The sequence below is a fragment of the Myotis lucifugus genome, unplaced genomic scaffold (assembly GCF_000147115.1).
Source record: "Myotis lucifugus unplaced genomic scaffold, Myoluc2.0 scaffold_186, whole genome shotgun sequence".
Lineage (NCBI taxonomy): Eukaryota > Metazoa > Chordata > Mammalia > Chiroptera > Vespertilionidae > Myotis > Myotis lucifugus.
The window spans coordinates 35,306-62,853 of record NW_005871234.1 but is presented as its reverse complement, the minus strand read 5'-3'; the positions used below and the strand labels follow the sequence as shown (position 1 = coordinate 62,853).

Sequence of the window (27,548 nt, the reverse complement as noted above, 5' to 3'; positions counted from 1 at the left end):
CCCGTCACACACAGAGCAGGGCCATGGGGGGGTTGGGGAGCTCCCCCCTATCAGGCACAGAGCAGGGTGATCAGGGGGTTGGGGCGCCTTCCCGTCAGGAATAGAGCAGGGCAGATAGGGAGGTTGTGGCCCTGCTCCCTGTCACACATAGAGCCGCAGGGGATCAGGGAGTTTGGGCGCTGCCCCCGTCACGCTGCTCCAGGGGCCAGGAGGCCTCGCGGCTCCGCTGATCCCGGTGCTGGGAGGCATATTACCCTTTTACTATATAGGATAGAGGCCTGGTGCACGGGTGGAGGCCAGCTGGTTTGCCCTGAAGGGTGTCCTGGATCAGGATGGGGGTCCCACTTGGGTGCCTGGCCAGCCTGGATGAGGGGATGATGGCTGTTTGCAGCTGGTCACACCCACTTCAGGGTGGGGGTCCCCACTGGGGTGCCTGGCCAGTCTGGGTGAGGGGCTGAGGGCCGTTTTCAGGCTTGGTGGGCGACTGAAGCTCCCAACCTCTCCTTTTTTCTTTCTTTTTTTTTTTTATTCTGGGATTTATTTACCTTCTATAGCTGTCACTGGAGCTGAGAGCGGCTTTAGCTCTGAGGCCGGCTCCAGCTTGAGGCCTCAGCTGCTGAAAGCAGGGATCTGGGTTTGTTTGGGTTCTATAATTGTAACACTGTTTTGGTCCTGCTCGCTCCAGCTCTGACAGCTGAAAGCAGGTTTCTGGGGTTTTGTTTAGCTTCTATATTTGTAACAATGTTTCTTATAGAGTGCAAGCTCAGAGGCCGGCAAGGCAGGCGGGGAACCTTGGCTTCCTCCATCACTGGAGCAAGCAAGCCTCCTGTTCACTTCAGCTGCCTGGCAGCCGGCTGCCATCTTGGTTGGCAGTTAATTTGCATATCACCCTGATTAGCCAATGGGAAGGGTAGCGAAGTTACGGCTAATTACCATGTTTCTCTTTTATTAGATAGGAGGATTCTGGCTCTGCCACTAACAATGATATTTGCCAGTTCAACACTGCTTCCTTTCCTTTCTACCATTATAGGGAAGATACAGTGTACCGATGATGTTTTATTGAGTTGTATACACTTAAAACACAACCAATGTCATCCCAATAAATTCAATAAAATGAATAAAATATAGTTTGAAGTAGAGAATATAGTCAATAATATTTTAATTACTATGTATGGTTTAGGTGGGTACTAGACTTACTGGGGGAATCACTTTGTAAGTTATATAAATGTCTAATGACTATGCTGTAAACTTGAAACTAATACAACATTGCATGTCAACTGCAAAAACAAACATACTTAATAACACCTCTCCCTCCCAATAGTCTTACCTGTTTTGGTTGAAGTTTTATTAGCTTTAGCAGCTACTGTTATCACAGATTTTACAGAACCCGCTGATTTCCCTAAATCACAAAAAGCTGTAGTCAAAACTGGTTTATTTTTAACCAATACCAACAGTCCCCAAAAAACCTCACAAAGAACGAATATAAGAGCAACAGGCTATACTTTACCCAAAACAAAATGCTATCACCTTTTGGCACACAGCCTTATTCATTCATTCATTCATTCATTCATTCATTCATTCTCACCTGAAGATATGCTGCTTTTTATTTATATTTTTTTAGAGAGAGGGGGAGAGGGGAAGGAAAGGGAGGGGGAGAAACAATGATGTGGAAGAAACCATCGATCGATCAGCTGCCTACCTCAGGCGCCCCCACCATGGATTGAACCTGCAATCTAGGTATGTGCCCTGACCAAGAATTGAACCAGCACCTTTTGGAGTACAATGCTCCAACCAACTGAGCCATCAGGCCAGGGCAACACAGGCCATTTTTAAAAATCTAACAATGATAATAATATCTTCAGGAAGAAAACTATCACTGAAGCAAGAATTCAGGAACATAAAAATGGCATTCAGGCAAGTTAAATAAATCTCTGAATTTGTGGATCAACTTGAAGCAAAATTACTAATTACAAGGATATAAAAATAGCCTCATGTAGCATTTATTTATCTATCTATCTATCTATCTACCTATCTATCTATTGGTAATCCTCACTTGAAGATATTTTTCAATTGATTTTTTTTGTACTTAACATTGCTCTGACCTGTTCACATTTCCATCTATCGCTGCTGCTTATTTTCCAAGATGATGTTGTTTATAAAGACTATGATTATCAAAGTGTCACAAAAAAGATCACCACAGAGCCAAAACCCTTTCCATTCAGAAAACAACAGGAGATTTAGCTCTGAAAATTAGGATTCATAACAACTAGCAAGGTAGTATGAGGGAAAATCCTAGATCAGAAGTAAGTAGCTCCAAGTTGAATTCCAAGTTAAGTTGTGAAGACTTGGGGCATTAATAGGTTTCTGTGCACATTTGCCCATTTATAAATAAGGATGGTAACTGCCACAATTATCTAACAGAGCCGTGTAAGAATATGATAATGCTTAGAAAAGTTATATAAAGGAAAAGAATTACTGACACCCACAACAACCAACTGAAAATAGTTTACAAATGTACCCTTATATCCAAAGACAGACCTAATCTTTGCTCAAAAAAGAACAATACCAATCCTTAAGAATTGTCACTTGTCATTAAAAAGTACTGACACACTGTAGTAACCTGAGTACTAGTGAGCCCTTAAATTATTTTTCACCTATCTCTGTTATTACCACAAGTCAATTCACTTTACTACTTCTAAAGGGGACCAGAATGTAAGGAAAATATCTAAAATTAATTTCCAATAGTTGAAAGGGGCTTTAGCATCCACTCGCCTAAATCCCCACCAGTGACTCACATATACTTACTATCAAAGCAATATCAAGCTGTTTGCTAAATAAACGCATCTTTAAAATAAGTTTTCTAGCCATCCCTGGCACCCTCAGGTTACTACTTCTAAGCAACTATTATATGAACATTCTGGCTCTGCCACTAACAATGATATCTGCCAATTCAACACTGCTTCCTTTCCTTTCTACCATTATGGGGAAGAATTTAATATATTGACCTCTATCCACTTAATTAACTGGCATTTAGCAGAAATGAGAGGGAAAATAGAATGAAAACTAATGCTAGGGGAAAGAAAAATTAAAAATTACTTTATAACCCATGATAGCCCATAAAAACTGCAAAGAGAATATAATTTGCAGTAAATTTATCTGGCTTATTTTTTATAAAATAGAGAGAAGACCTAAATAAAAGAGAAAGAGGGAACTATCTCTGATATCCATTATGAGAAATAGTTTCCCAATCAAATGATCTTATTTTTATAATTACTGCAAGGGAAGAGCATTATCTAATAAATCTTATTCCTAAAAATTTCTAGATGACTCTAAATTTCCAAGATTAGTATGCGCTCAGCACCTATTTCACATGAAATGCAACACTACTGATACATACTTCTTAAAGTTTACTAATATGTCTAGAATTCTAATAAAAAAACATACCTGAAGATTTATTCACTTTGCCTACAGATGCTTTAGCTTGTCCAGTTTTGGCTAAAATAACAAAAAAAATATATCAATAATACATTACAAACAATATCATTTAGATTTAGGAAAAACATAACCTGGCAATGATTTTGAAAAAACACTGCAAGAAATATCCTTATACTCATCTTTGTACACACATGGAACAGTAACTACAGGTAAATTCTTGGACATAGACTTGCTGACACAAAGGAGTAGATTTAAATTTTAACTATATTGAATTGTCCTCCAGAAAGGTTGTACCAATTAATATCCCCATTAATAGAACATAAGAGTGGGGCTTCCCCATTTCCACACACAGTATGTAAAAAAAGTTATTAATCACTCCAATCTGAGATAGAAACTGACATAATTTTTGTTGTCTTGATTATGAGTAAAGTGTCAATTTTCATATGTGTAATTCATCTCTATGATTTGCCTATATTTGTCAATCTAGTTTAAAGGTTTGTTGAGGTTTTTCTTATTGTTTACTAGAGCTTTTTATATGTTAGGAAGGTTAGTTTATATCACAGAGATAACATTTTTTAAAATTATACAAAATACTTATTAAAAAATGCTTTTCATGTGGTCAAATGTCTTCCTGAGAGGAAGGATGTTCCTTACTCTGTATAAATTTTTGACCCATCTGTAATTTATTTTGACATTGTAAATTCTTTAGTTATACAAAGTAGATAGTTAATTTAATGAATAACTGATCATTTTCCCACTAATCTGAAACATTATCATAATGATTTATTGATATTCCATATTTGGGGGAATATTTCTTCTGTCCTACTGATCTTCTATTTATCCAACTATATGAAACTATTTTGAATCTTTAACTGTATAATATATTATATCTGTTAGTGCTAGTCCATCCTACTCTTCCTTTGCAGAACTTTCCTGACTATTCTAAATTAATTTTTTTATGTATAAAAAAATACCAATTTATAAGAAGCTTACATGTTTTTTAAAAAAATCTTATTGGTATTTTACTAGTTTCATAATATTTATGTTTCAATATGTGGAAAAAAAGGAAGATTCTAATGGTGAGGCTTTCTATCCAAAAATGAGGCATTTTCTCATTTTATTTTATGCCTCTTAGTAGTATCTTAAAGTTTTCTTTTCATAGTTTTTACCTTTTTTATTATTGTAAATGGAATATTTTATTAAATTACGTATAAATTGTTATTCTTATATAATAAAGCAATTAAAGCCTTTATTAATTTAGAGAATTAAGATGGCTAATTATATAGGGTGTCCCAAAATTCACGCAAGAAGTAATTTTGATAGAAAACAGAGGTTTATAATTAAAAATTGTAAATTTTTTATTGATTCATAAAGTATATAGTATAGGGTTACATATGGAATAGCACATCGGGTAAATGGCCTCAACGGCTTTACTGGCACATACGCAAAGCCGTGGTCTTCATTGTCCCTGCTCCTGGGCCATTATTGGTACTTGGTAATGCTTATCAAATTGAAGGGATTGAAATCAAAGGGCAACAGATATTAGGATCTGATTCAATAAACCAAGTAAAATTAGGCTTTTAGTTTTTGTTGTTGTTGTTGTTGTTAATGCTCATGCAAAATTCAAATCTTACGTGAATTTTGGGACACCCTTTATTTAACAGCATTTCAATATTCTTTTGGATTTTCCATACATACTTGAGTTTTCCACCATCCTTCCTATATAATAAAAGCCTAATATGCAAATTGTCCCCTCAAATGGGAGTTCGGCCAGGGGGTGGGGCCAGCCGGCTGACCTCCTGCATCTCCGCCACCCCTGCCCCTGGTTGGCCCCCCCACTCCGATCAGAGGTGGGGCAGGCTGGACCCCACCTGTGCACAAATTTGTGCACCAGGCCTCTAGTACATAGACATTTGCAAATAATGATGTATCCTACTTTTCAATCTTTATGCCTCTTGACTTACAATGCACTGGTTAGTGGCTATTATATTTCAGAATAAAATTTATGTAATTCATATAAGTGATGAGTATTCCTTGTTTCGTTGCCAATCTTAATGGAAACACTTCTATTGTTTCATTATTAAGCATATGCTGGCTTCTGACTTAATATGCGTGTATATGTTTCTATGTATACGAATAAAAGTATGAATACACATACACTATCATAGTTATCTACTTTAAGAACTTTTTTCAATGCTAGGAATGAATGAATGTTAAACTTTACTAAATATTTTTTTGCAGCATTTATCTTTCTCTAATATGGTAAAATGAATTAACAGATTGCCTAATTTTGAATCATCTTTATATTTCTGATATGAGCCCCTCTTGGACACAGTATAGTATTTCTTTAATGTGCCCCCAGACACTGTGCTAATATTTTACTTAAAAGTGTTGTATCAATATATTCATAAGTAAAGTTGTTCTACATGGAATTTTAAAAAATACTGTGAGAGATCCCATATAACCTTCACCCAGTTTCACCTAATGGTAATATTTTGTATAACTATAGTATAATATCACAAACAAGAAACTGATATCGATACAATCTACCATTATTCAAATTTCCCCAGTTTTACATGCACTAATGTGTATTTAGTTTTATGAAATTTTATCACATGCGTGATTACTGTGACCAGTAGTCAATATACAGAACAGTTTCATCACAAGGATCTTTCCTACTACTCATTTTAGCAACAGCCACCTCCTTCCCTCCCCTCAAACCCTTGACAACCACTCATCTGTTGTTCTCTATCTCTATTAATTTTATCATTTCAAGAATGTTATAGAAATGGAAGATTACGATATTAATGGATCAAATTTAAAAATATCCAACATGAATCTTCAAGGCATTCTATAAAGTGATTCCTCTATTCTGTTCCTAACTGAAGAACCTTCTGACTCTGTATGTCATCTTTTTTCACATTCACATTTAAAACTTTAGTCAAAATTTACTGCCCTCCAGAAGCCATCCACAGTCACCTTCACTAAAAGGCCTGAAGTGCTCTCCTATGTGTAAAGAAACAACTTTTACCATGTGAATACAATATTTATTTCCATTTTGTCTTTTTTGTTTTACTTTCAAAAACAAAGCGGGATAGACAAGCAATCTTAACATACTTTGTTTTGTCTTGTGGGTTTATTGGAAAGGGATAAAGAGAGGTATTGCAAAACTAATGCAAACAGCTACTCACTATAAAACTGTGATAGGTACCTCAGAAGAGGTCCCTTAACTACATAGTAAATAGCCTAAAACAGGAGCCAGTTTGGTCCCCACTACTAAAGCACAATAAATAATGTTTTCCTAGCATCATCTTGCAAGAAGTTTCTAGTAAAATGACAAAATATACTCATTTGATGAAGGAGTACTGAAAATAACAACTTACTAGCAGAAGCTGACTTCACAATTTCAACAGCTTTGGAAGCATCTGTATCTTTCCTATTTAAAAGAAGAAAAATTTAGCAAATTCTAAGTTCGAAAACTTCTAAAGATGTAATTTAAATCTAAAAAAAGTTTAAAATAATTCAATTTGAACACTGTCCCATTTAAACTAGAGCCAAAATGGTAAAACATTAAAAATTCACTTGTAAGATTGAAAATTTTCAATTCATATGCACATTCATTCTTACATGAAATTATAGAAATTACTTACTTTAAAGCAGATGTTTTCTTTGACTCTGTCTTTTCCTTCACCTCTTTGTTCTATGGAGGAAAAATATTTTGAAGAAAAAAAATTTAATTTCTTTCTTAGTTCGAAAAAGCTTTAGACCAGTGATGGCGAACCTATGACACGTGAACTCATTTTTTTTGGTTGATTTTTCTTTGTTAAATGGCATTTAAATATATAAAGTAAATATCAAAAATATAAATCTTTGTTTTACTATGGTTGCAAAGATCAAAAAATTTCTATATGTGACACGGCACCAGAGTTAAGTTAGGGTTTTTCAAAATGCTGACACGCCGAGCTCAAAAGGTTCGCCATCCTTGCTTTAGACAATACAGAAAAGCGTAAGAAAATTTTAAAAAGCATTAAAAAAATCTTCCTACCCTGAAGTGTAAATGCATATTATCTTTCTCTAATTACAGATAGAAGAAAAAGATTCTCTTCAACCTGTCATCACATGACATAATTTTACATCCTACCTTTTACCACTCATCTATATCTTATCACTATCTTTTAAAACATTTCAAATAGCACTATGATATTTCAGATAACTATCATGCTGATCCAATCCATCTTTTGCTTTGACTACAATAACCTTGTAACAGTCTCTGCCCTTGCCATTTTACCCACCCCCCAAATCTATTCTAAGTATACATCTTGCCATTCAAGACCTTTCATCACATCAGAAGAAAAGCCAATACTTAGAACGGCTTGTAAGCTTACACCACACGGTCCACACACTCCCAAGCCCCAAATCACCACAAACCTCTTCATACACTTCTCTACTTCCAACCCCAAGCATCCTTTATCCTTCTCAAACAAGCTGCATATGTGTGGATCTCAAAAGCCATTTGAAGTTGCTGTTCTATCTGGAATGCTCTTAACCCAGAGACTGGCTTGCTCCCTCACCTCCTTGAGGTGTTTGCTCTCCCATAACTACCTTATTGAAAGTTGCACAGTACCTCATGCCCCAACAGGAGCACTTCTATCCTCCTTTTTTGTTTTCTCCACAGCGTTCGCTGCTAACAGGCATAATATGTATACATTCTTAGTTTCCTTGTAGTCTTTCTCTCCCTACCCCTTGAAGTTAAACTTGGTGACAAGAGACTTTGTCTTATTATTACTCTCCCCAATGCCTAAAATTGTGCTTGGCAATTAGTGAACATGCAGTAAATATATGTTAAATTGATCTGAACTTCATTTCTTTTGCATTATATGGGATTTTATGCCAAGCACCTCCCTAAACCCAATGAGTTAGATGATATTCATCCTCCTATTTTTTTATTCTACTAGTGGTTATTTTCCATTTTTAAAGACATTTGAAACTATAGATTTCTTCTGTATAAATTAAAAATTTCAGTCCCGAGGGGCTCCAGATACAGGGAAGTCACAAGTTACCCAGACATTTCAAGGGTCTCCGAGTTTGCAAGACTGCCATGCAGACTGGGAGGCCAGGATGGCGGCATAGGTAAACACCAGAGATTGCTGCCTCGCACAACCACTTCAAAGATACAACTGAGGGACGGAACGGACATCATCCAGAACCACAGGAAGGCTGGCTGAGTGGAAATTCTGCAGCTAGAAGGAGAGAGAGGGGCATGCCGAGACTCAGAGGAGGCGCAGTGCGGAGGTGCATGCGAAGCGGGTTGGTGGCTGAGGGCGCGGTTGTCGTTTTCAATCGGGAGGGAGTCTCAGGCTCTGGGCTCCAGTTCCGGGCGAGTCTCTAGGGACCCAGACTCGGGACTGTCTGGCATCGGTCGGAACCCGAGGGCAGCTTTCTCTCCGAGGGCTTTTGCAGTGATTAATGGGACACTGAGAAGCAGAGTCTTTGAGGGCAAGAGTGAGAGCAATCATTATTGCTAACCCCGCCCTGTTGATCCCATGGGACCCGCCCCACCCAAGCCCTGCAGGGAGACTTTTGCTGGATAGCCTCAGGCAAAGGCTGGATTAGCACTTCCCTAGAGATCCAGGAGCCAGGAAGCCCAGAGGTCAGAGTGGGACCATCTAGTTTGCAGCTCCGTGGAACCATAAAAGACACACTCAGGGGGCAGACTTAGTGAGCACCAAAGCCCCATCGAAGCAAGTCTAGCCCCAGAGGGGTGTCTCCAGCACAGAAGTTCTCCCACTGCAGACACAGCTGATTCTCACAGCCAATTGGCCTGGAGGTCAATTCCTCCCAGTGATAACTACAACAATCAAGGCTTAATTACAACAAGACCGTGCACAAAGCCCACAAGGGGGTGCACCAAGAGTGTCTACCTCAGGTAATTGGGACACTTAGCACAGAAATGCACTCTATCGACACAGCGAAGCATAAAAAATGCCGAGACAAAGAAACGGGACACAAACGACAGAATTGGAGGAAAGCAAACTGCTGGATATAGAGTTCAAAACCACACTTTTAAGGTCTTTAAAGAACTGTCTAGAAGCCGCTGATAAATGTAGTGAGATCTTCAAGAAGACTGGTGAAACCCTCAATGTTGTGATAAAGAACCAACTAGAATTTAAGCATACACTGACTGAAATAAAGAATATTATACAGACTCCCAACAGCAGACCAGAGGATACCAAGAATCAAGTCAAAGATTTGAAATACGAAGAAGCAAAAAACACCCAACCGGAAAACCAAAATGAAAAAAGAATCCAAAAATACGAAGACAGTGTCAGGAGCCTCTGGGACAACTTCAAGCGTACCAACATCAGAATTATAGAGGTGCCAGAAGAAGAAAGAGGGCAAGATATTGAAAACCTATTTGAAGAAATAATGACAGAAAACTTCCCCTACCTGGTGAAAGAAATAGACTTACAAGTCCAGGAAGCGCAGAGAACCCCAAACAAAAGGAATCCAAAGAGGACCACACCAAGACACATCATAATTAAAATACCAAGAGCAAAAGACAAAGAGAGAATCCTAAAAGCAGCAAGAGAAAGAAAATCAGTTACCTACAAGGGAGTACCCATACGACTGTCAGCTGATTTCTCAACAGAAATTTTGCAGGCCAGAAGGGAGTGGCAAGAAATATTCAAAGTGATGAATACCAAGAACCTACAACCAAGACTACTTTATCCAGCAAAGCTATCATTCAGAAGTGAAGCCAGATAAAGAGCCTCACAGATAAGAAAAAGCTAAAGGAGTTCATCACCAACAAACCAGTATTATATGAAATGCTGAAAGGTATCCTTTAAGGAGAGGAAGAAGAAAAAGGTAAAGATACAAATTATAAACAACAAATACACATCTATCAACAAGTGAATCTAAAAATCAAGTGAATAAATAATCTGATGAACAGTATGAACTGGTGATTGTAACAGAATCAGGGACACAGAATGGGAATGGACTGACTATTCTGGGGGGGGTGGGAGGAAGAGATGTGGGGGGTGAGGGAAGAGATTGGACAATAATCATGCACCTATGGATGAGGACAGTGGGTGGGGAGTGAGGGCGGTGGGTGGGGTGGGAACTGGGTGGAGGGGAGTTATGGTAGGAAAAAAGAGTAACTAATGTAACAATAAAGATTTAATTAAAAAAAATCAGTCCCTAACCTTTAGCTATATACCAATTTTTAAAAAATATATTTTATTGATTTTTTTGCAGAGAGGAAGGGAAAGGAATAGAGAGTTAGAAACATCGATGAGAGAGAAACATCTATCAGCTGCCTCCTGCACACCCCCCACTGGGGATGTGCCCGCAACCAAGGTACATGCCCTTGACCGGAATCGAACCTGGGACCCTTCAGTCCTCAAGCCGACGCTCTATCCACTGAGCCAAACTGGTCAGGGCCATACCAATTTTTGATGATATATTTTAGATAAACAAGTTTTGTAATATTAAGTAACATTTTTGCAATTGTTATTTTATAAATATATGCTTAGATTTATTTATTGTTTAAATGGTTTCAATGCTCATTACCAATCATTTTATATCCTAGTTTCTCTATTTCTTAATGTTCTGCGTTTTTATAACAATATTTTAGGAAAGAGGTATAGATGAAATACTTTATGAGCCCATGCATGTCTGAAAATACTGTCCTAGCACACAACTTAGTATTTGACTTGATATAGATGTATTAAACTACAATGAATCAACTTCTTCCCATTCAACCTTGAAAATGTGGTGCTCTGCTACCTAAGGCTAGACTCTTCCTTTTTATAGTTATACCATTTCTGGCTAAACCAATATAGGATACCTTTCGTAAATATGAAATTTAAAATTTTCACCAGTATTTAAGTGGTGTCCTCTTTCCATAATTTCAGTTAAATGCAGTTTGGATCTCCTATTCACCATGTCTTTCCTTTTCATCATGTTAGGAGCTTTAACCTTCTAAATAGACTAACCTCCAAGAACGTTGAAAGCACATCTGTTTTGTTCACCACTGCAGCATCTACAGATACCGCAATGCCTGACACTTAACAGATGTTTAAAAATAGTTTTTGATTCAAATGAAATTGAATTCTCATCTGAATTAATTGTATCTTTTTGGTTATGCCCTGTTACTCACTAGATTTCCCATAATGCTCCCAAGCATTGTTTTTCATTTCCATGAAATCTTGGACCTTAGTTAACTGTTCTAGGTTTTGCATGTAATGTCCCCATGAATGTTGCTGAAAACATTAAATTTTAAGTCTTGAGTTTAGTACTGTTTGTTTTTGCAGAGGGTTGAGCTGCAGCACTACTTGATAGTTGTGAAGGTTTGTTGTTTGTTGGGAAATCTGATCATACATTTGTCTAGATCAGTGGTTCTCAACCTTCCTAATGCCGTGACCCTTTAATACAGTTCCTCATGTTGTGGTGACCCCCAATTTCATTGTTACAAATTGAACGTAATTAAAGCATAGTGATTAATTACAAAAACAATATGTAATTATATTTGTGTTTTCCAATGGTCTTAGGCGACCCCTGTGAAAGAGTTGTTCGACCCCCAAAGGGGTCGCGATCCACAGGTTGAGAACCGCTGATCTAGATCAAGGGCTCCTGTTTCTTTAAGGAAAATTTTGTCCATTTCTCTGGGAAAAAAGAATGCTTGCTTTCATCATATTAGTGCTAGTGGTACTGCAGAGAGTAACTAAAAAAATAAAAAAGGATAAGAATCACTGTTAAAGATTGATGTCTAGGCTGCCTTATAATTAAAGAACAAGGTAACTCAGTTTCTGTTAGACTGTGTAGACCCATAAGTTTAATAAATACAGGGATGTAGGCCCTAGTCGGTTTGGCTCAGTGGACAGAGCGCTGGCCTGGGGACTGAAGGGTCCCGGGTTCTATTCCGGCCAAGGGGACATGCCTGGGTTGCAGGCTCGATCCCCAGTAAGCAGCCAATCAATGATTCTTTCTCCTCATTGATGTTTCTATCTCACTCTCCCTCTCTCTTCCTCTCTGAAATCAATAAAAATACATTTTTAAAAAAATAAAAATACAGGGATATAAGACATTTTTTACCTTTTCTGTAACATTTCTTTATTGATTCCAAGAAGCAACAAAATGGAGACCATGTTCTGTGAATCACTGCCAGAGTCAAAGGCAGTCCCAACAAGAAACATCAAATGCAGGCAGAAAAGTTTTTTCTTGGTTTTGACAATTCATGTGAAAATTATGATCTGGACCAAGAAAGCTATAGCACTGCTCCTCCAGTTAATCCCTAAGCCATCTGATGCTCTATCACAACAAGGAATCTTGAGTTAGCCTTCTAAGGATCCTTTAACTGAACACCATTCAGATCATATTTAGCTGAAGAACATCAATGTTTCTGAAAGGTAGATGGTATGCTTTCTAGTTTCCAAAGCTTATATTTTCCACTATGCATTTCTTTGAAAACCAGAATAGTACTAGTAAATATGGTTGGTGTCTTGGACTTACATTGCTTCCTTACCAATCTCATCAAAAAGTCGTCCTAGAGAATTATTTTACTCTATTTGAAATACTCTTAAGACTTTAAATGTAGCCTTACTCATCTATATTCCCAGATTGAACTTTTCAGAATTTAAAAAAAAATTGACCTTTCTTCCCAGTTCTCCAGATTTAATGATCAACTAGGTTTTGCTCATGAGTCACTGGTATAATGTTTCTCCTTTCTATTCTCAAGGTCTACCTAAAACTGTTCTATTATCACAATAGATTGATGACTACATTAGTTACCTGGACTTGGGTGATCTTTTCTCTTCTCCCCTTCCATCAATTTGCAAAACTTTCTTTGCATTGAGAGTTAATTGCCCCTCTAATTCATTCTTCCAGATGAATCTTTCTAATCCATCTCATTATACCTCTACTCAAATAATATTTAATTGTCTATAGGATAAAGTTTAAGGTCTTAAATTATACATTTAATTCTTGCTTCCCCTTAACGTTCTCTGTAACCAGAGGTGACTATGTGTTATAGTTCTGGTAATCAAATGTGGGTAAAAGTTGCTCATCGTTCCCAGAAGGGGAAAAAAAATTCAAAACCCATTTTGCTATTCATTTTCATTCCTTTCTTCTGCTTAGAAGACAGAAATTATGCTAGAAGGTACAGCAACCATATCACAACTGAAAAAAAGCACATGCTAAAGATGGTGAAGCAGGTAAATAAAAAGGCTGGGTTCCTAAAGACAGGGAATTCCTATACTGGACAGGGACCACCTACCCGCAGATTTCCTGCTATGGGTAAAAAACCTCTTATTTAATAAACCTGGTCGAAAATAAAAGAAATTTTAAATAACAGAGTTGGTAATGACTAGGATTACCATATAATTTATTATTCGAATCAGGACAATGGGAATAAATGGATGGCATGTAGCAGGTATAAACTAGGACAGTGATGGCGAATCTTTTGAGCTCGGCATGTCAGCATTTTGAAAAACCCTAACTTAACTCTGGTGATGTGTCACATATAGAAATTTTTTGATATTTGCAACCATAGTAAAACAAAGATTTATATTTTTGATATTTATTTTATATATTTAAATGCCATTTAACAAAGAAAAATCAACCAAAAAAATGGGTTTGCGTGTCACCTCTGACACGCGTGTCATAGGTTCGCCATCACTGAACTAGGATGAGGGCTACTCTGATAGAAAACGAGAAATAAAAATCCTTTCTCTAGCCCAGCTTATGTGGCTCAGTGGTTGAGCACTGACCAGGAACCAAGGGGTTGCCTGTCCAATTCCCAGTCAGGGCACATGTTTCTCTCTCGTATCCCTCTCCCTTCCTCTCTCTCTAAAAAAAAATCAATAAAAAATAATATTAAAAAAGTAAATTGAAGTTCCTTAAAAAAAAATCCATTCTCTAATGGCAATTTGAATACTCATAATACATACAAGTAAATAAAAGAAATAAACTTAACATCCCCTCCAAAAAGTACAAGAATTTTATGGGGGGGGAAACAGAAAACTTGCAGAAGAGATAAGCCATGTTTTTTAACAGAAATCATTATTATAAAAACATCAATACAATTTCAATAAGTATTGATTAACCTCCCAATAAAATTTTTCAGAGATCTTAAACTGATTCTAAAATTAATATACAGGAGTGAATGTTCAGGATTAAGCAAAATAAATTTAAATAAAGAACAAAGAAAAAGGATTCTACCAGAAAAATAGGCAAATATTATAAATTTTATAGTTTTAACAAGTGAAATCACACAGCACTTGCATAAAAATAGACTAATGTGACAACAGTCTGAAACACATCTATGTATACAAGGTAATTTACAGACATGAAATTAGCTTTTCAAATAAACAGAAAAAAAACAAATTAGGCACGTGTTAAAACTGTGGCAGAAAGTCATGCCAGACAACCAAATCAACTACCCATGATGTGGCTAATCATTCACTAAAAACTGTTTATGAGCGGTGACTCCTGGATTTAAATATGTAGACTATAGTTGTAGGTATGTAATATTTATTTATGTCGGGGAAATTACTACAATGTTTTTTCCAACATGTGGCCTTTTCGATAAAATTTGTTAAAAATAACAGTGAAATAACAACAAAAAATAACCTGTTAATTTAACTCAACTATGGTAGAAATCAAGGTAGGGGCTACTTCTGGGCAGAAAGAAGGGTTGTAAGGATTTGCAAGAAGTATGCAAGGGGCTTCCAAGATGTTATCAATATTATGGTTTGTTACCAAGGCAGAGGTTTCACGAATTATTTCCTAATTTTGTTAAGTATTTCCTCCTCTATTGCTCACCATTTAATACTGTTTATAAGCTATACAGTCATGCACCACATAACGATCAATAACAAACCACATATATGATGATGGTCCCCAAGAAGAACCCCAAGAAAATTCAGTGAATGGATTAGCAAAAGCTTTTGCAGATTTCAACAAATTCCTTAAAAAGTTTGAAAACATGGACCCTTACACTGAAAGGTTTCCATTAACAGAGAGGAATGTTCATGGTACATTATCTGATTACAAGCAAATCTATGATGAAAAAAAGCAAGCAAGCAAACCATCATATTCCTGACATATTCCTGAAAAAAAGAGACACCTCCTCAAGAAGAGCCTCAGGCAGGTCCTTCCAGAGGTATTCCAAAAGAAGCTAAGCGTTATTACAAGAGTCCAAAAGTTTAAAAAAATTCAAAAGGTTATAAAGTAAAAATGTTACAGTAAGGTTAATTTATTATTGAAGAAAAATATTTGATAGTGTAGCCTGCATGTACAGTATTTATAAAGTCTACAGTAATATACAGTAATGTCCTAAGCCTTCACATTCACTCACCACTCAGATTAATCCTGAGCAACTTCCAGTTCTATAAAAGTGCCCTATACAGATGAACCATTTTTTATCTCTTATACTGAATTTTTACTATACCTTTTTAATATACAGATATGTTCAGACACACAAATATTTATCATTGTGTTATAATTGCCTGCAGTATTCAGTACTGTAACATGCTGTACAGGTTTGTAGTCCAGGAGCAATAGGCTATCCCATATAGCCTAGATGTGTAGCAGGATATACCATCTAGGTTTGTATACTAGTAAGTGCACTGTGATGTTACTAAAATGATGAAATCACCTAGTGACATATTTCTCATAACATACACCAATCTTTCAGCAAAACATAATTATATATGCACATATTAAAAAGTTATCGATTTCAGTGTACTTGAATCTATATGCATACAATCTGTTACGTAAACATTTGCTTTATGCATTTTTCTGTATGTGCCAAACTTAAGCAAAAACAAAAACCCTTAAAACTAATACAATAATGAAACTTAAAACAATAAACTTAAACAATAATGAAATGGGTCTAAATCCAGTTTACCTGTGCTTTTTTCCTTCCTGGAACACATACTTTCACATTTTTCCCGTTTACCAAAAGAGGTGTTGTTTCAATATACTTCATGACTGCAGTGACTGCCTCCTTAAATTCCATTTTCAAGTAAGCCTAAAAGAAAATACATCATTAGTAAAAAGAATCTAACTTAAAATTCTTTGCATGACTTAATACTATTTTGTGGAACATAAAACTATGAAATAACCTCTAGTCTTGATTTTACCTCTTTTTTTTTTTTTTTGCTCAAGTGTAGATTGATCTTCAGGATGTTTTCACACATGAAATGGACCTTTAACCTTATATCATTACAAAAATAAGAAGAGGGAAATAGCCTTCCATTTTAGGCTCATAGAACAATGAGAAATGGGAAGACAGGGCTCAATTAAAAAATCAATCATAAGGCACAATCTGGTCTAGCTGCTTTAAATCTGACTTTTTAAAAATCCTCACCCGAGGATATGTTCAGAGAAAGAAAAGGGAGACAGAGAAACATGGACTGATTGCTCTCTCACATGTGCCGACCAGGCATCGAACCCACAATCTAGGTGTGTTCCCTGATGGGGAATTGAACTCACCACCTTTCGGTATACGGGACAATGCTCGAACCAACTGAGCCACCTAGCTAGTTTGATGAACTTTATTATGTGAATTACAGGAATACAACCCACATATAAAAAATACTTACTGTACAAAGTCATTTGTTTTAGTATAAGCTTACTGGTATGCTAAAGCAATGGTTGGCAAACCAAGGCCTGCCAACTGTTTTTTGTTTTGAAATCCTCACCCAAGGATATGTTTATTGATTTGAGAGAGAGGGTGAAGGAGGTAGAGAAAGAGAAAAAGAGACAAAGAGAAAAAATGATGTGAGAACGTGAGAGAAACATTGATTGGTTGCCTCCCATTCGTGCCCCAACTGGGGATCAAACCTACAACTTAGGTATGTGCCCTGACTGGAAACTGAACCCACCACCTTATTTTTTGATGTAGGAGACAATGCTCCAACCAACTGAGCTACCTGGCCTGGGCTTGCCACTTGTTTTTATAATTTTTTTTTTAAATACAGCCATGCTCATTCATTTATATATTATCTATGACTGTTTTTGTACTACAATGGCAGAGTTGAGTAGTTGCAATTCTATGGTATGCAAAGTCAAAAATTTTACTGTCTAGCCCTTTATAGATCAAGTGTGCCAACCTGTCCTAAAGGATATTAAACAGTGCTCTGGGACCTTGTTAATTTGAAAACAGATATTTACATAACTTTCAATTAACAATTTATGTATGTTATGTTGTAGTAAAAGTAGCTAAAAGATCAAACAATGATTTTCTTAAAGCAATAACTTTTCATGTATTTTCACAACAGACTGAATGGCTCACCTCTTTTCTATATGGAACAATTAGGACATCATTAATTTTTCCAAATGGCTGAAATAGTTTTTTAATATCTTCTTCAGTATAGCCATCTTCTGGTAATTCAGATATAAGAAGAACGGAACCGTAATACAAAGGTTGGTCTTTCCGAGACTATTTTGGGAATAAAAGAAAATTAAAAATAAGACAAGTTATGCACAAAGTACAGAATAATAGTTCCCAATATAAATTCTTCTACCAGCTAATCTTAGTTCTTTAAAGTCTTTTCTAAACATTTTAGCACAAGTAAAAATAATTTTTAATGCTAAAAAAAAGATGGTATTTTCCACTCAAACCCAACAGTAATAATGAGTTTATAGGTAACCAATCACAGATGCTCTTTTCTGTTTAGAAACATTTTCTAACAAGCAAGACCTATGAAATGGTCCAAAACTATTAAAATTTTTTCTATATGAATCTGCATGGTCCAACATTAATGAAGTGCAATTACAGCTTGGTTCACTGTGTTCTAATAATTGACAACATCTTAATATTGTCTTAATATCTTTTTTAAAAATTTATCTTTATTGTTACGCTCCCTCTCCCCGCCATTACTCCCTCCACCCCACAACAGCATCCCTCCCCAGACCTTCACCACACTATTGTCTGTGTCCATGGGTTATGCATACATGCATATATGTTCTTTGGTTAATTAATATGTTAACATCTTAATAGAGCCCGATTAGGGATTGAACCTTCAAACCAGTTTGTGCATAGCCAGCAATTGAACCCGCTACCTTTTGGGACAATGCTCCAACCAACCGAGCCATGCTGGTCAGGTGAGACTCACTCTATAGCTTACTAACAAAGATAACAAAAATATTAATGCTGATGATGATTACATTCACTTTTTTAATAAGATAGCAAGATTCATCATGATCTACTTATGTGGCTAGCCAAAAATACCAAATCACCAGAATGTTCTCACCTTTAATAGATCAAGTGCCAACCCTCTAGGATTTGTAAACTATAAGCTTTTGAATTATTGGACTTTTATTATGTTCGTAAGAAAAACAAATAAAATATTCCATACCAAGAGATTTTAACAAGTCATGATTTCAAACTTCTGGAAAATTAGAATAAAAAATTTCAGGCAACTCTGTTTTCTCTTTGTCATAATAGTACTGAAAATGTATGCACAAACTTGCACTATAATAAATTAAAGAACTACTGACCTTACGCTGGACAGAAACAGCTTTATCAGACATCTGTTTACATTCTGATAAGGTGGCATCTTCAAGATTCTTTGATTTGTGACGAGTAGAATGCCCTCCTAAATTTGAATCATTCTTTGTAGAGCTTATAGATTTAACTGATGACTTTGATCCACTTCCAGTTTTAGCCTTTTGTGCTGGTAACTGTCCTTTATCAACTGCTTCAAAATGCTTCTCTTTATTGGATTCTGGCACATGCCCTGATCGTTGTGCTACATCTTCTAACGCTCTTTTTCTATCTAGTAAAAGGGATATAAGTACTACTTTAGTTAAAAAGAATGTAAGGTAGAACCATTTCATCACATTATATATATATTTAAAAAAAGACTAATCCCTCAACTGTCCAAATATTTATCACATAGAGCCACTGTCAAGCCAAACAGGGAGCATATAGGCACAAAAAATTCCTAGTCTTCACTCAAAAGACTTTTACATGAACTTTCTTTATTCAGTGAGCTTCTATTACACCAGTGGTCCTCAAACTTTTGTTTTCTGCATTCCTCTACACTCTAAAACATAGGACTACAAAAAGTTTTTTGTTTGTGTTGTTTATCAATATTTACCATAAAAGAAATTAAAATAAGATTTTTAAAACACTTATTTATTTAATAATAAACTCCTGTGTTAACATAAATAACAAATTTTTATGAAACACTAGAATTGCCAAAACAAAAATTAGATGAGTAGCACTGTTGTACATTTTCCCAAACATTTTAACGTTGGGCTTAAGAGAAAACCTCTAAATTCTCATATCTGCTTTTGCATGCATTCTGCTGGATACATTATTCTGGTCGAAATATATACAGAAACTACACGTCACACAGACATGTAGTTAATTGAAAAAGGGGATACTTCACAGATCTCTGAAAAGACCTCCAGGAATATATATATATATATTATATTATATATATGAGCTATTTCTGTAAAGATCACTAAACCAATAATTACTAACACCAAGTTGAAAACATGAATAATTTAAAAAAACTTTTAAATTAATTCACAGAAAATAAGTCTATAATCAATTATTATGGCAAGATGTTTGTATATCCTTGGTTTTAAAAATCGATGTTGGGTGGATATATACACTCCTGCATATTTCTTCTAATAGTTAATAAAGGGAAGAAAAATAAACTAGGTTGAGATGTGGGTCAGATTTCATATAGAAATTCTAAAATTTAATAAAAGAAAATATTTCATTTCTTAAAAAGAGCTAAGGCAAATAGCTCAAATGTCAACTTTTGTTAAATCCTAATAGTACGAAAATCACCATTTCAAACTTATTAAAAATATACAAATATAGAAATTCAAACAAATGAAAAGCCTAAAAAAATAGTCAAAATAAGTAAACTTATTCATGATCATAAGTGTACCTGATGATCTCACTGATCTCCTTGATATCCTTTCAGGGCTAACTGATCGATAGCTTTTTGGACTACCTCTAAATGGATTTCTCATTCGATATGGTGAACGGGACCTGGATCTATATCTAGAAATGTAACGATGGCAAATTCTTGGACTTCGACTTCTTGGTTTATACATATAACGTGGGCTTCGAGATCGATGGAATCTGTGACTTGAGCTTGATCTCCTAGAATGTCTAGGACTGAGGGAATGAGAACGTCTTCTTGGAGTTTCATTTTCTTTTCTGTTGCCTTCATTTCTACAAAATACAAAAGAGACACACAAATTCAGCAATTTAATGTAAATTTAAGCTATTTAAGTGACAAAAGTATATTCTTAAAAACAGACTACTAATAATACCAAACTCTGATACTATGTATTTATTAAAAACAGAAACTTGTTTGTTATGATATGATTTATCCTTGAAACAAATAAGGAATAATCAGAACAGATGTCCAGCCCTCTAATTGCTTGGATCCCTCTGTTTTGCTAATTTACAGAAGAATATCATCACCAATTTCTTGGGCTTTTTCTGTATCACTATTATATACAAATATGTTTGAAAAGTATTAAGTTATATAAAAAAATTAGGACAAAACATTTTAGGAAATGATTTATATCAAGAAATGCTTTTCAACTTTTTTTCCTAAAAGATTATGCCATCTACAAATACTTCTTTGACTGCTGTATTTGTATACACGCACAACGAATAGGGACACCCTCCCCCCAAGGGAATACAAGGCTTAATAAAACCATTCCCATCCTTCAAGGCAATTTATAATCTAAGATTCCACAAGTATAAAGTAATAATAAAAGCATGAAGTATTTTTTAAAAAGACTAAAAAGTAGAAAAGAACTATAACATTTAAGCTGGGATAACTGAAACAGGGCACAACTCAAAACAATACCTTTTTAAAAAGTACTTGCTTACTTCTAAAAAGAAAATTCTTTCAATAATATCACTGTTAAAAAAATAATTACTTTCCATGGTGATTGTGGGGGTGGGGGAGTGGGAAAAGGGTGGAGGTGTTAAGAGGGCATAGAGGGGATAAACGGTGGTGGAAAATAATAAAATAAATTTTAAAATAAGAATTACCTTCTTGATGGGAGGATCTCAGGATTCCAATCAGGATACCTATTTTGAGAATAAACAATATTAATTAACAATCAAAATAAGACTGTAAGGCTCCAGTGATCTTTCTCTGCAATATATCTGTTCAAAACCTATGTTTACGTAGTAATTTACTAGTATATTAAAGCACAAAAATCTTCTTGGGAAGAAAATATTTTGAGTGTGTAATTCAGCAATTTTCAACCAGCGTGCTGTAAGAATTTTAAAACATGCAATTCTTGACTATTTAGTCAGGAGCACTGAACCCTTAGATTGTCAAATTTTAAAAAATGACAAAAGCCAATACAACAATAGCTGGCTGGTGTGAATGAATAAAAATTATATTTTTTTTTGTCAGACTGGCCAAAAATGATATATTTTTCAGTGTGCTGCAGAATTTCAATAATTCGTTTATGTGTGCCATGAGATGAAAAAGGTTGAAAATTGCTAGTCTAATCCAACAAGTATTATGCTAGTAGACAATTCAGAGAAAATAAACAGAAACCCATACTTTAAAGACTTCAAAATTTTTAAAAGTTGAACAAGGAGTACACATAAAAGAGGTACAGAAGAGATCAAGATACAAGCTCATGTAGGGGTTAAAAGAGGGAAGACATTTCACATACTTTGTAGAATTCCAGGGGACACTATTCTACAGAATATAAATGAATGGTGCCCCTTATATTGCACCCAAGTGGTCCTCAGAGATAAACTAATCTGGCTGAAAGCATGGAAATGACAAAAAGGAATTATGAAAGGGAAGACCTGGAAAAGTATCTCAGAGACAAACTGTGAAGGTCCTCGAAATCAGGTAAAGAGGGTGACAAAAATAAATACATTTCTAAAGTGAAGAGAATATAGGAATGTCTTCAGAATATTCAGAAATAAATATCTGGAGGGGGGGTGAGGGTTGAGATACTTAGAAATCAGGCAAGTAGAAGCTATGATATAGTACTAAAAGTGAGAAACTAACACAGAATGGGAATCTGTAGGAAAAAAGAGGGTTGAGGACAGAATTTTATGCACACAAACACTTAAGAGTACAACAGACAAAGATAAAACTAATGAAAGAGATTAAGGGGTATTCACAGAAAGGAAAAGTAGGAGAACAGTAACATCGTAGAAGCTTAAGAAAGACATTTTTGTCCTTAACTTTTCTAGAGATTGTGGACTCTAAAGATTCATTGGAAATAGTGATTAAAATAAACCATCAGAAACCACCAGTATTCAATAATATAATTTCAGTAACCAAAAAAAGAGCCAGATAAGAAAATGGAAGCAACAGACTCAGCAGACACCGGGCAGGAAAACGAAATTAGGTCAAAACCTTAGTAAATGTAAAGCAGGTGTTTTTGTTGTTGCTATTGTTTTTAAATATGTATTTTTATTAATTTTAGAGAGAGAGGAAAGGAGAGGGGGAGAGAGAAAGAGAAACATCAATTGGCTGTCTCTGTACACCCCCTACCAAGGATCAAGCCCACCACACTGGCCAGGGCTAAAGTAGTTTTTATTTATTGTTAGCAGGTTAACTTGACAGCTATTCTCAACTCCTTTTTACCTTGCCTGCCTCTACTACAAAGGCTAACAAAGCTAAATATTTGTTTTCCAGCCTCCTTAGAAGATAGCCAGTGGTAGATTCTAACCAACGAGAAACAGGTACAAAGCAGACTTCTCAGAAAGCTTTTGCTCCCTTCTTCTTGCTTTGAAGTGACAAATTATGAATTGATTTTAAAAAAAAGTTAACTTTTAATTCAATGTGTTCATCACCTAGCATCAACAACTGTCAAAACATGGATACTTTTGTTTCATCTACTCCTACACTTTTTAAAACTTTCGTTACTCTGTACCACCTAAAAAGATCCATTTCTAATTTTGTGATATAGTGTTTTAATGTTACATCTTTGGAATCAAACAAAGTTGGATCTAAGTGTAGGTGCTGCCATTTAATGGCTGTGTATCTGAAAGCTAGTTACTTAACATGTTTACGCTTTAGCTATCTTATATGTACAATGCTGGAAATTATAGCTGGTTGTCAACACATGCAAGTTATTGAATTTCTAGATCTTTCCAGTTTATGGTTTCACAGAGCTTGAAGCCTGTTATTCAAGGGTTGGTAAATAATGTTTAGTTCTTCACTAGGCTGACTGCTAGAATGCATGTTCTTGTCTCTGCTGCCTAGAGCAGAAAGATAAAACATATATACTATTCTGCAAGTAGAGTTTGGACTGTCTATGTATTACCTATCTAGTTTAAAATGTGTTTCAGAGGCATAATACTCTTTATATATGCTGTATAATATAATGGCTAAGAACATGAACCTAAGTAACTGACATTATCTGTGTCAATGTGATGTTATAATAAGCATACACATGAAAGTTGTGAGCAAAATGTTCAACCTGAATTTAACAATGAGGAAACAAACAGAAGAAAGTACAGAATGTAGTAAATGCTACAAGACAATTTTCTTGGATGTTTCAAAAGAAGTCAACATCATGAAAATATCGCCAAAAATAACCACAGGGTGGACTGTTCTAGACTAAGAGACTGAAATGCACAAATTTTGATTTGAATACTGAATTGGGAGTGTGGATGCGGGGAGGAGAAGAGAGGCAGGAACAGTTATAAAAGGCATTTGAAAAACAGCTAGAAGACAGATGCTGAATTGAGCAGTGAATTGTCAAATAGTTCAAAAATATATATAATGATATAAATTAGATGTGGCAAAGTTTAATAATTGGTGAATAAAGATAAAGAATATATGTTTATTGACTTCAACTTATTGCAGCTTAGAAACTGTTCAGAATAAAATGTTTGGGGGAGGGGAGCAAAGATCCATGAACTAAACAGACTCGTCGTGTCAGTTATTTGTTGTGTGAGTATAAAATTTACCTCCCTGTGCCTCAATTTCCTCACCGGTAAAATCACAAATAATCATTATGCATCTATTTCATAGGGTTGCTTTGAAGAGTAAATAAATTATGTAAAGCACTCAGAATAATGGCCAGCACACAATAAGCAAAGAGCTATTATTATTTATTTTTAATATTAAAACTATGATGCACTCTATCTTTTCCCAAGGTAACCAACAACTCTTGTGTCCAGAAAGACCCAATAAAGACATAGAGAATAAGAAAAGAGTAAGAACCTAAATATACATTAGTTGAGGAATGACTAAATAGATTAAAGTATATAAACACAATGAAGCTTAAAAAACAAACACACAAAGAATAGAGTAGCATATACTATTTGGCCATGGAAGAATCCCAAATGCCTAATCAAATTTAATTTATCTGTTAATTTTTTTGCAGAGAAAGCCATGAAGGAATTATTCAAGAACATATAACTTGAAAAAAGGTAAAAATGTAGGATAGAGTATTAAAGTGGCAGGCATGGAAAGCACGTTTTAATAATATATGTGCATGGCCCTGGCCGGTTTGGCTCAGTGGTAGAGCGTCGGCCCGCGGACCAAAGGGTCTGGGGTTCGATTCCCGGTCAAGGGCACGTACCTCAGTTGCGAGTTCCATCCCCGGCTGAGGTCGGGGCACATGCACGAGGCCAATAGATGTGTCTCTTTCTCGTCGATGTTTCTTTCTCTCTCTCTCTCCCCCCCTCCTCCCTCCCTTCCACTCTGTCTGAAAAATCAATGAAAAAAATATCCTCGGGTGAGGATTATAAACAAACAAACAAACAAACAAATAAAATCTGTGCATGGAAAAATAGGCATATCTACAGAAAAAACTTTATAAACCCATGCCATTTGTTCTGGTAAATTACTGACAGCACATGTAACTAGAATCCTGTTACTGCCATTAATGCCTATCTACAGCAACTAAACCATTCCTACCTAAATCCCTGAGTAAATAACTCATTCCTACCTAACTCTCTCACCTTCATAAAAATTAGACATCCCATTGGGTATCTGTGGGAAAATTTGTGGCTTAGAGATTTTCCATTTACAGTGCCAATAAAGCCTACCAGGTAACAATTTTATCTGTATGATAACCTATGTTTTTCTGCACAGCATCTATTTAAGGAAGCAACTCCAATCTCCATTCTTAGTCTTTATGATTCAAGTAAGGCTTATATCATACATAACTCCAGGAGTAGGCACATGACAATAACTGAGTTAGAATACCCTGTTCCCACAATCATTATAATTGGTTCAGAGATGGACAACTAACTCAGAATAGACCAAAGGAATCAAACCAAAGACTTCTACAGCAGTTATGAGGAAAGAGGTGTTTACTTTTTAAAAAAAAAACTCCTGAAATTTGCTAGCTATACAGACCACTTAAGTACAGAACTATGGGGGTCACTTCGCTCTGTGAAGAAAAGAGTGCCTGAGATCTCATGTGGCCAAAGCAAAAGAGAACTGCCAAGAAACCAAAATATTTCTCACACTTTGATTTTTGTTAAGCATCCAATTCAACTGCTTTGAAACTAGAACCACTCTTTAAGCTTCCCAGTTAAATGAGATATTAAATTCTCATGCTTTATTAGTAAAAACTACTTTGAGTTAGATTCATCACTTACAACAAGAGTCCTAAATAACCTCAAAAAAATTTGGTGATGTTTTCATAAAGAACAACAACAACAACAACAACAAACCCACAAAAAACAGCTGCCACAGATCTATTTGACCAAGAACATATTACTATAAGTCTAGTGATAAGGAACTTGACATCCAACTGTATCAGTATGTTTAATGATGCTAGGGAAAACATTTAATTTTATGTTACTCCAAGGTACATAAGAGAATACTGTTAAAATCACACTTTTCAACTGCTTAGGTACCCTGTCTTCAAGAAGAAAAAGGTGGAAGACTTAAAGAATCAATTTGAGCCCGGCTGGTATGGCTCAGCAGTTGAGTATCGACCTATGATCCAGGAGGTCACGGTTCAATTTCCGGTCTAGATACATGCCCCCAGCTGGGGGCATGCAGGAGAAAGCAAATCAGTATTTCTCTTTCATCATTGATGTTTCTATCTCTACCTCTCCCTTCCTCTCTGAAATAATAATAGTAATCCTATATAATAAAGAGCTAACATGCAAATGGTCATCACAACCTCACGGCTCAGACACTGAACTGGTGACCGGCCAAGGAACCCGAGGCCACGCCCCCCTCCCCAGTACCGGGTGACCTGAGGCCGTGTCCCCCACCCGGCAGGACTTGACGGGGGTAGGGCTGGCCGGCCGGGTCTTGGTGTTGCTCAATGGGGGTGGAGCTGGCTGGACACTTCTATTATAGAGAAAGGGCAAATAGCAATATTAAAATATTTCCTCTAATTAATTCCCTTTTAATGTGCATGAGTTTTGTACACCAGGCCACTAGTGATAATAATAAAAGAGCTATTTTAAATAATAAATTTGAGGAACCAACACATCTAGCTTGTTCATCTCCTACTTAAGGTTTATTCTGAAAACAGGTTCTAAGCCAGAAGAGAGCTTTAGATCTGAAATTAAATACCTGTGTTTGGGATGGGTAGTTTTTAGTTATTTATCATGGTTTATATTTGGGGTACGGAGGGGGGTAGATAGGAGAATGGATGACTACTCAAAAATAGATAAACCTTTCCAAGGAACACAAGCCAGTAAGGAATGAAGCAATGATATTAAAAAATATACCTGAGATTAAATTAGGAAGAAGTCAGAAGAAATGATATTTAATTCCTTTTGGAAAAAATTAAATACACTTCTATAAATTGAACACTTCAAATATGCAATAGCTTTCTAAAAATATTTTTCTCCAAGGTACCACATGAAAGGTATTAAACAGTTATATCTGAGCATTAACTACTTTTATAAATTTGCTACCTATAAAAAAGAAAAAACTGTTCTTACTGTTGACGTAACTGTCGGCAGCTCTCAATATGAGTAGATGTATTTTGATGCTGAATCCAATCCTATTGTAAAAGAAGAAAAGTGCTGAATTTAGAATATTTTTCATGTTGAATTATGAATTAGGCTTTCTGGGTTGTTACAGGATACTCCCTCCAAAAAATTAAACAAATCTCGTTACAGATAGTATTTGGCTATTCAATAAAATCTTTTACAA

At 35.8% G+C, this 27,548-nt stretch overlaps 1 protein-coding gene across 7 annotated transcripts in view; it reads right to left on the bottom strand.

Moving 5' to 3' along the window:
- ZNF638 (zinc finger protein 638) overlaps positions 1-27,548 on the bottom strand; it is an 81,459-nt gene that overhangs the window by 33,595 nt on the left and 20,316 nt on the right. For 5 of the 7 annotated variants that reach the window (XM_006096754.3, XM_023760644.1, XM_023760646.1 and 2 more), the window contains exons 3-12: positions 27,335-27,396; positions 21,479-21,517; positions 20,352-20,641; positions 18,943-19,220; positions 17,735-17,881; positions 16,346-16,468; positions 7,086-7,135; positions 6,819-6,871; positions 3,445-3,495; positions 1,328-1,399 (exon numbers count right to left, since the gene is read on the bottom strand). In XM_006096754.3, coding sequence (XP_006096816.1) covers positions 1,328-1,399; positions 3,445-3,495; positions 6,819-6,871; positions 7,086-7,135; positions 16,346-16,468; positions 17,735-17,881; positions 18,943-19,220; positions 20,352-20,641; positions 21,479-21,517; positions 27,335-27,396 — 1,165 coding nt within the window. The remainder of the gene's footprint in view (positions 1-1,327; positions 1,400-3,444; positions 3,496-6,818; positions 6,872-7,085; positions 7,136-16,345; positions 16,469-17,734; positions 17,882-18,942; positions 19,221-20,351; positions 20,642-21,478; positions 21,518-27,334; positions 27,397-27,548) is intronic. The other 2 variants (XM_023760643.1, XM_023760647.1) reach the window with 1 other exon arrangement.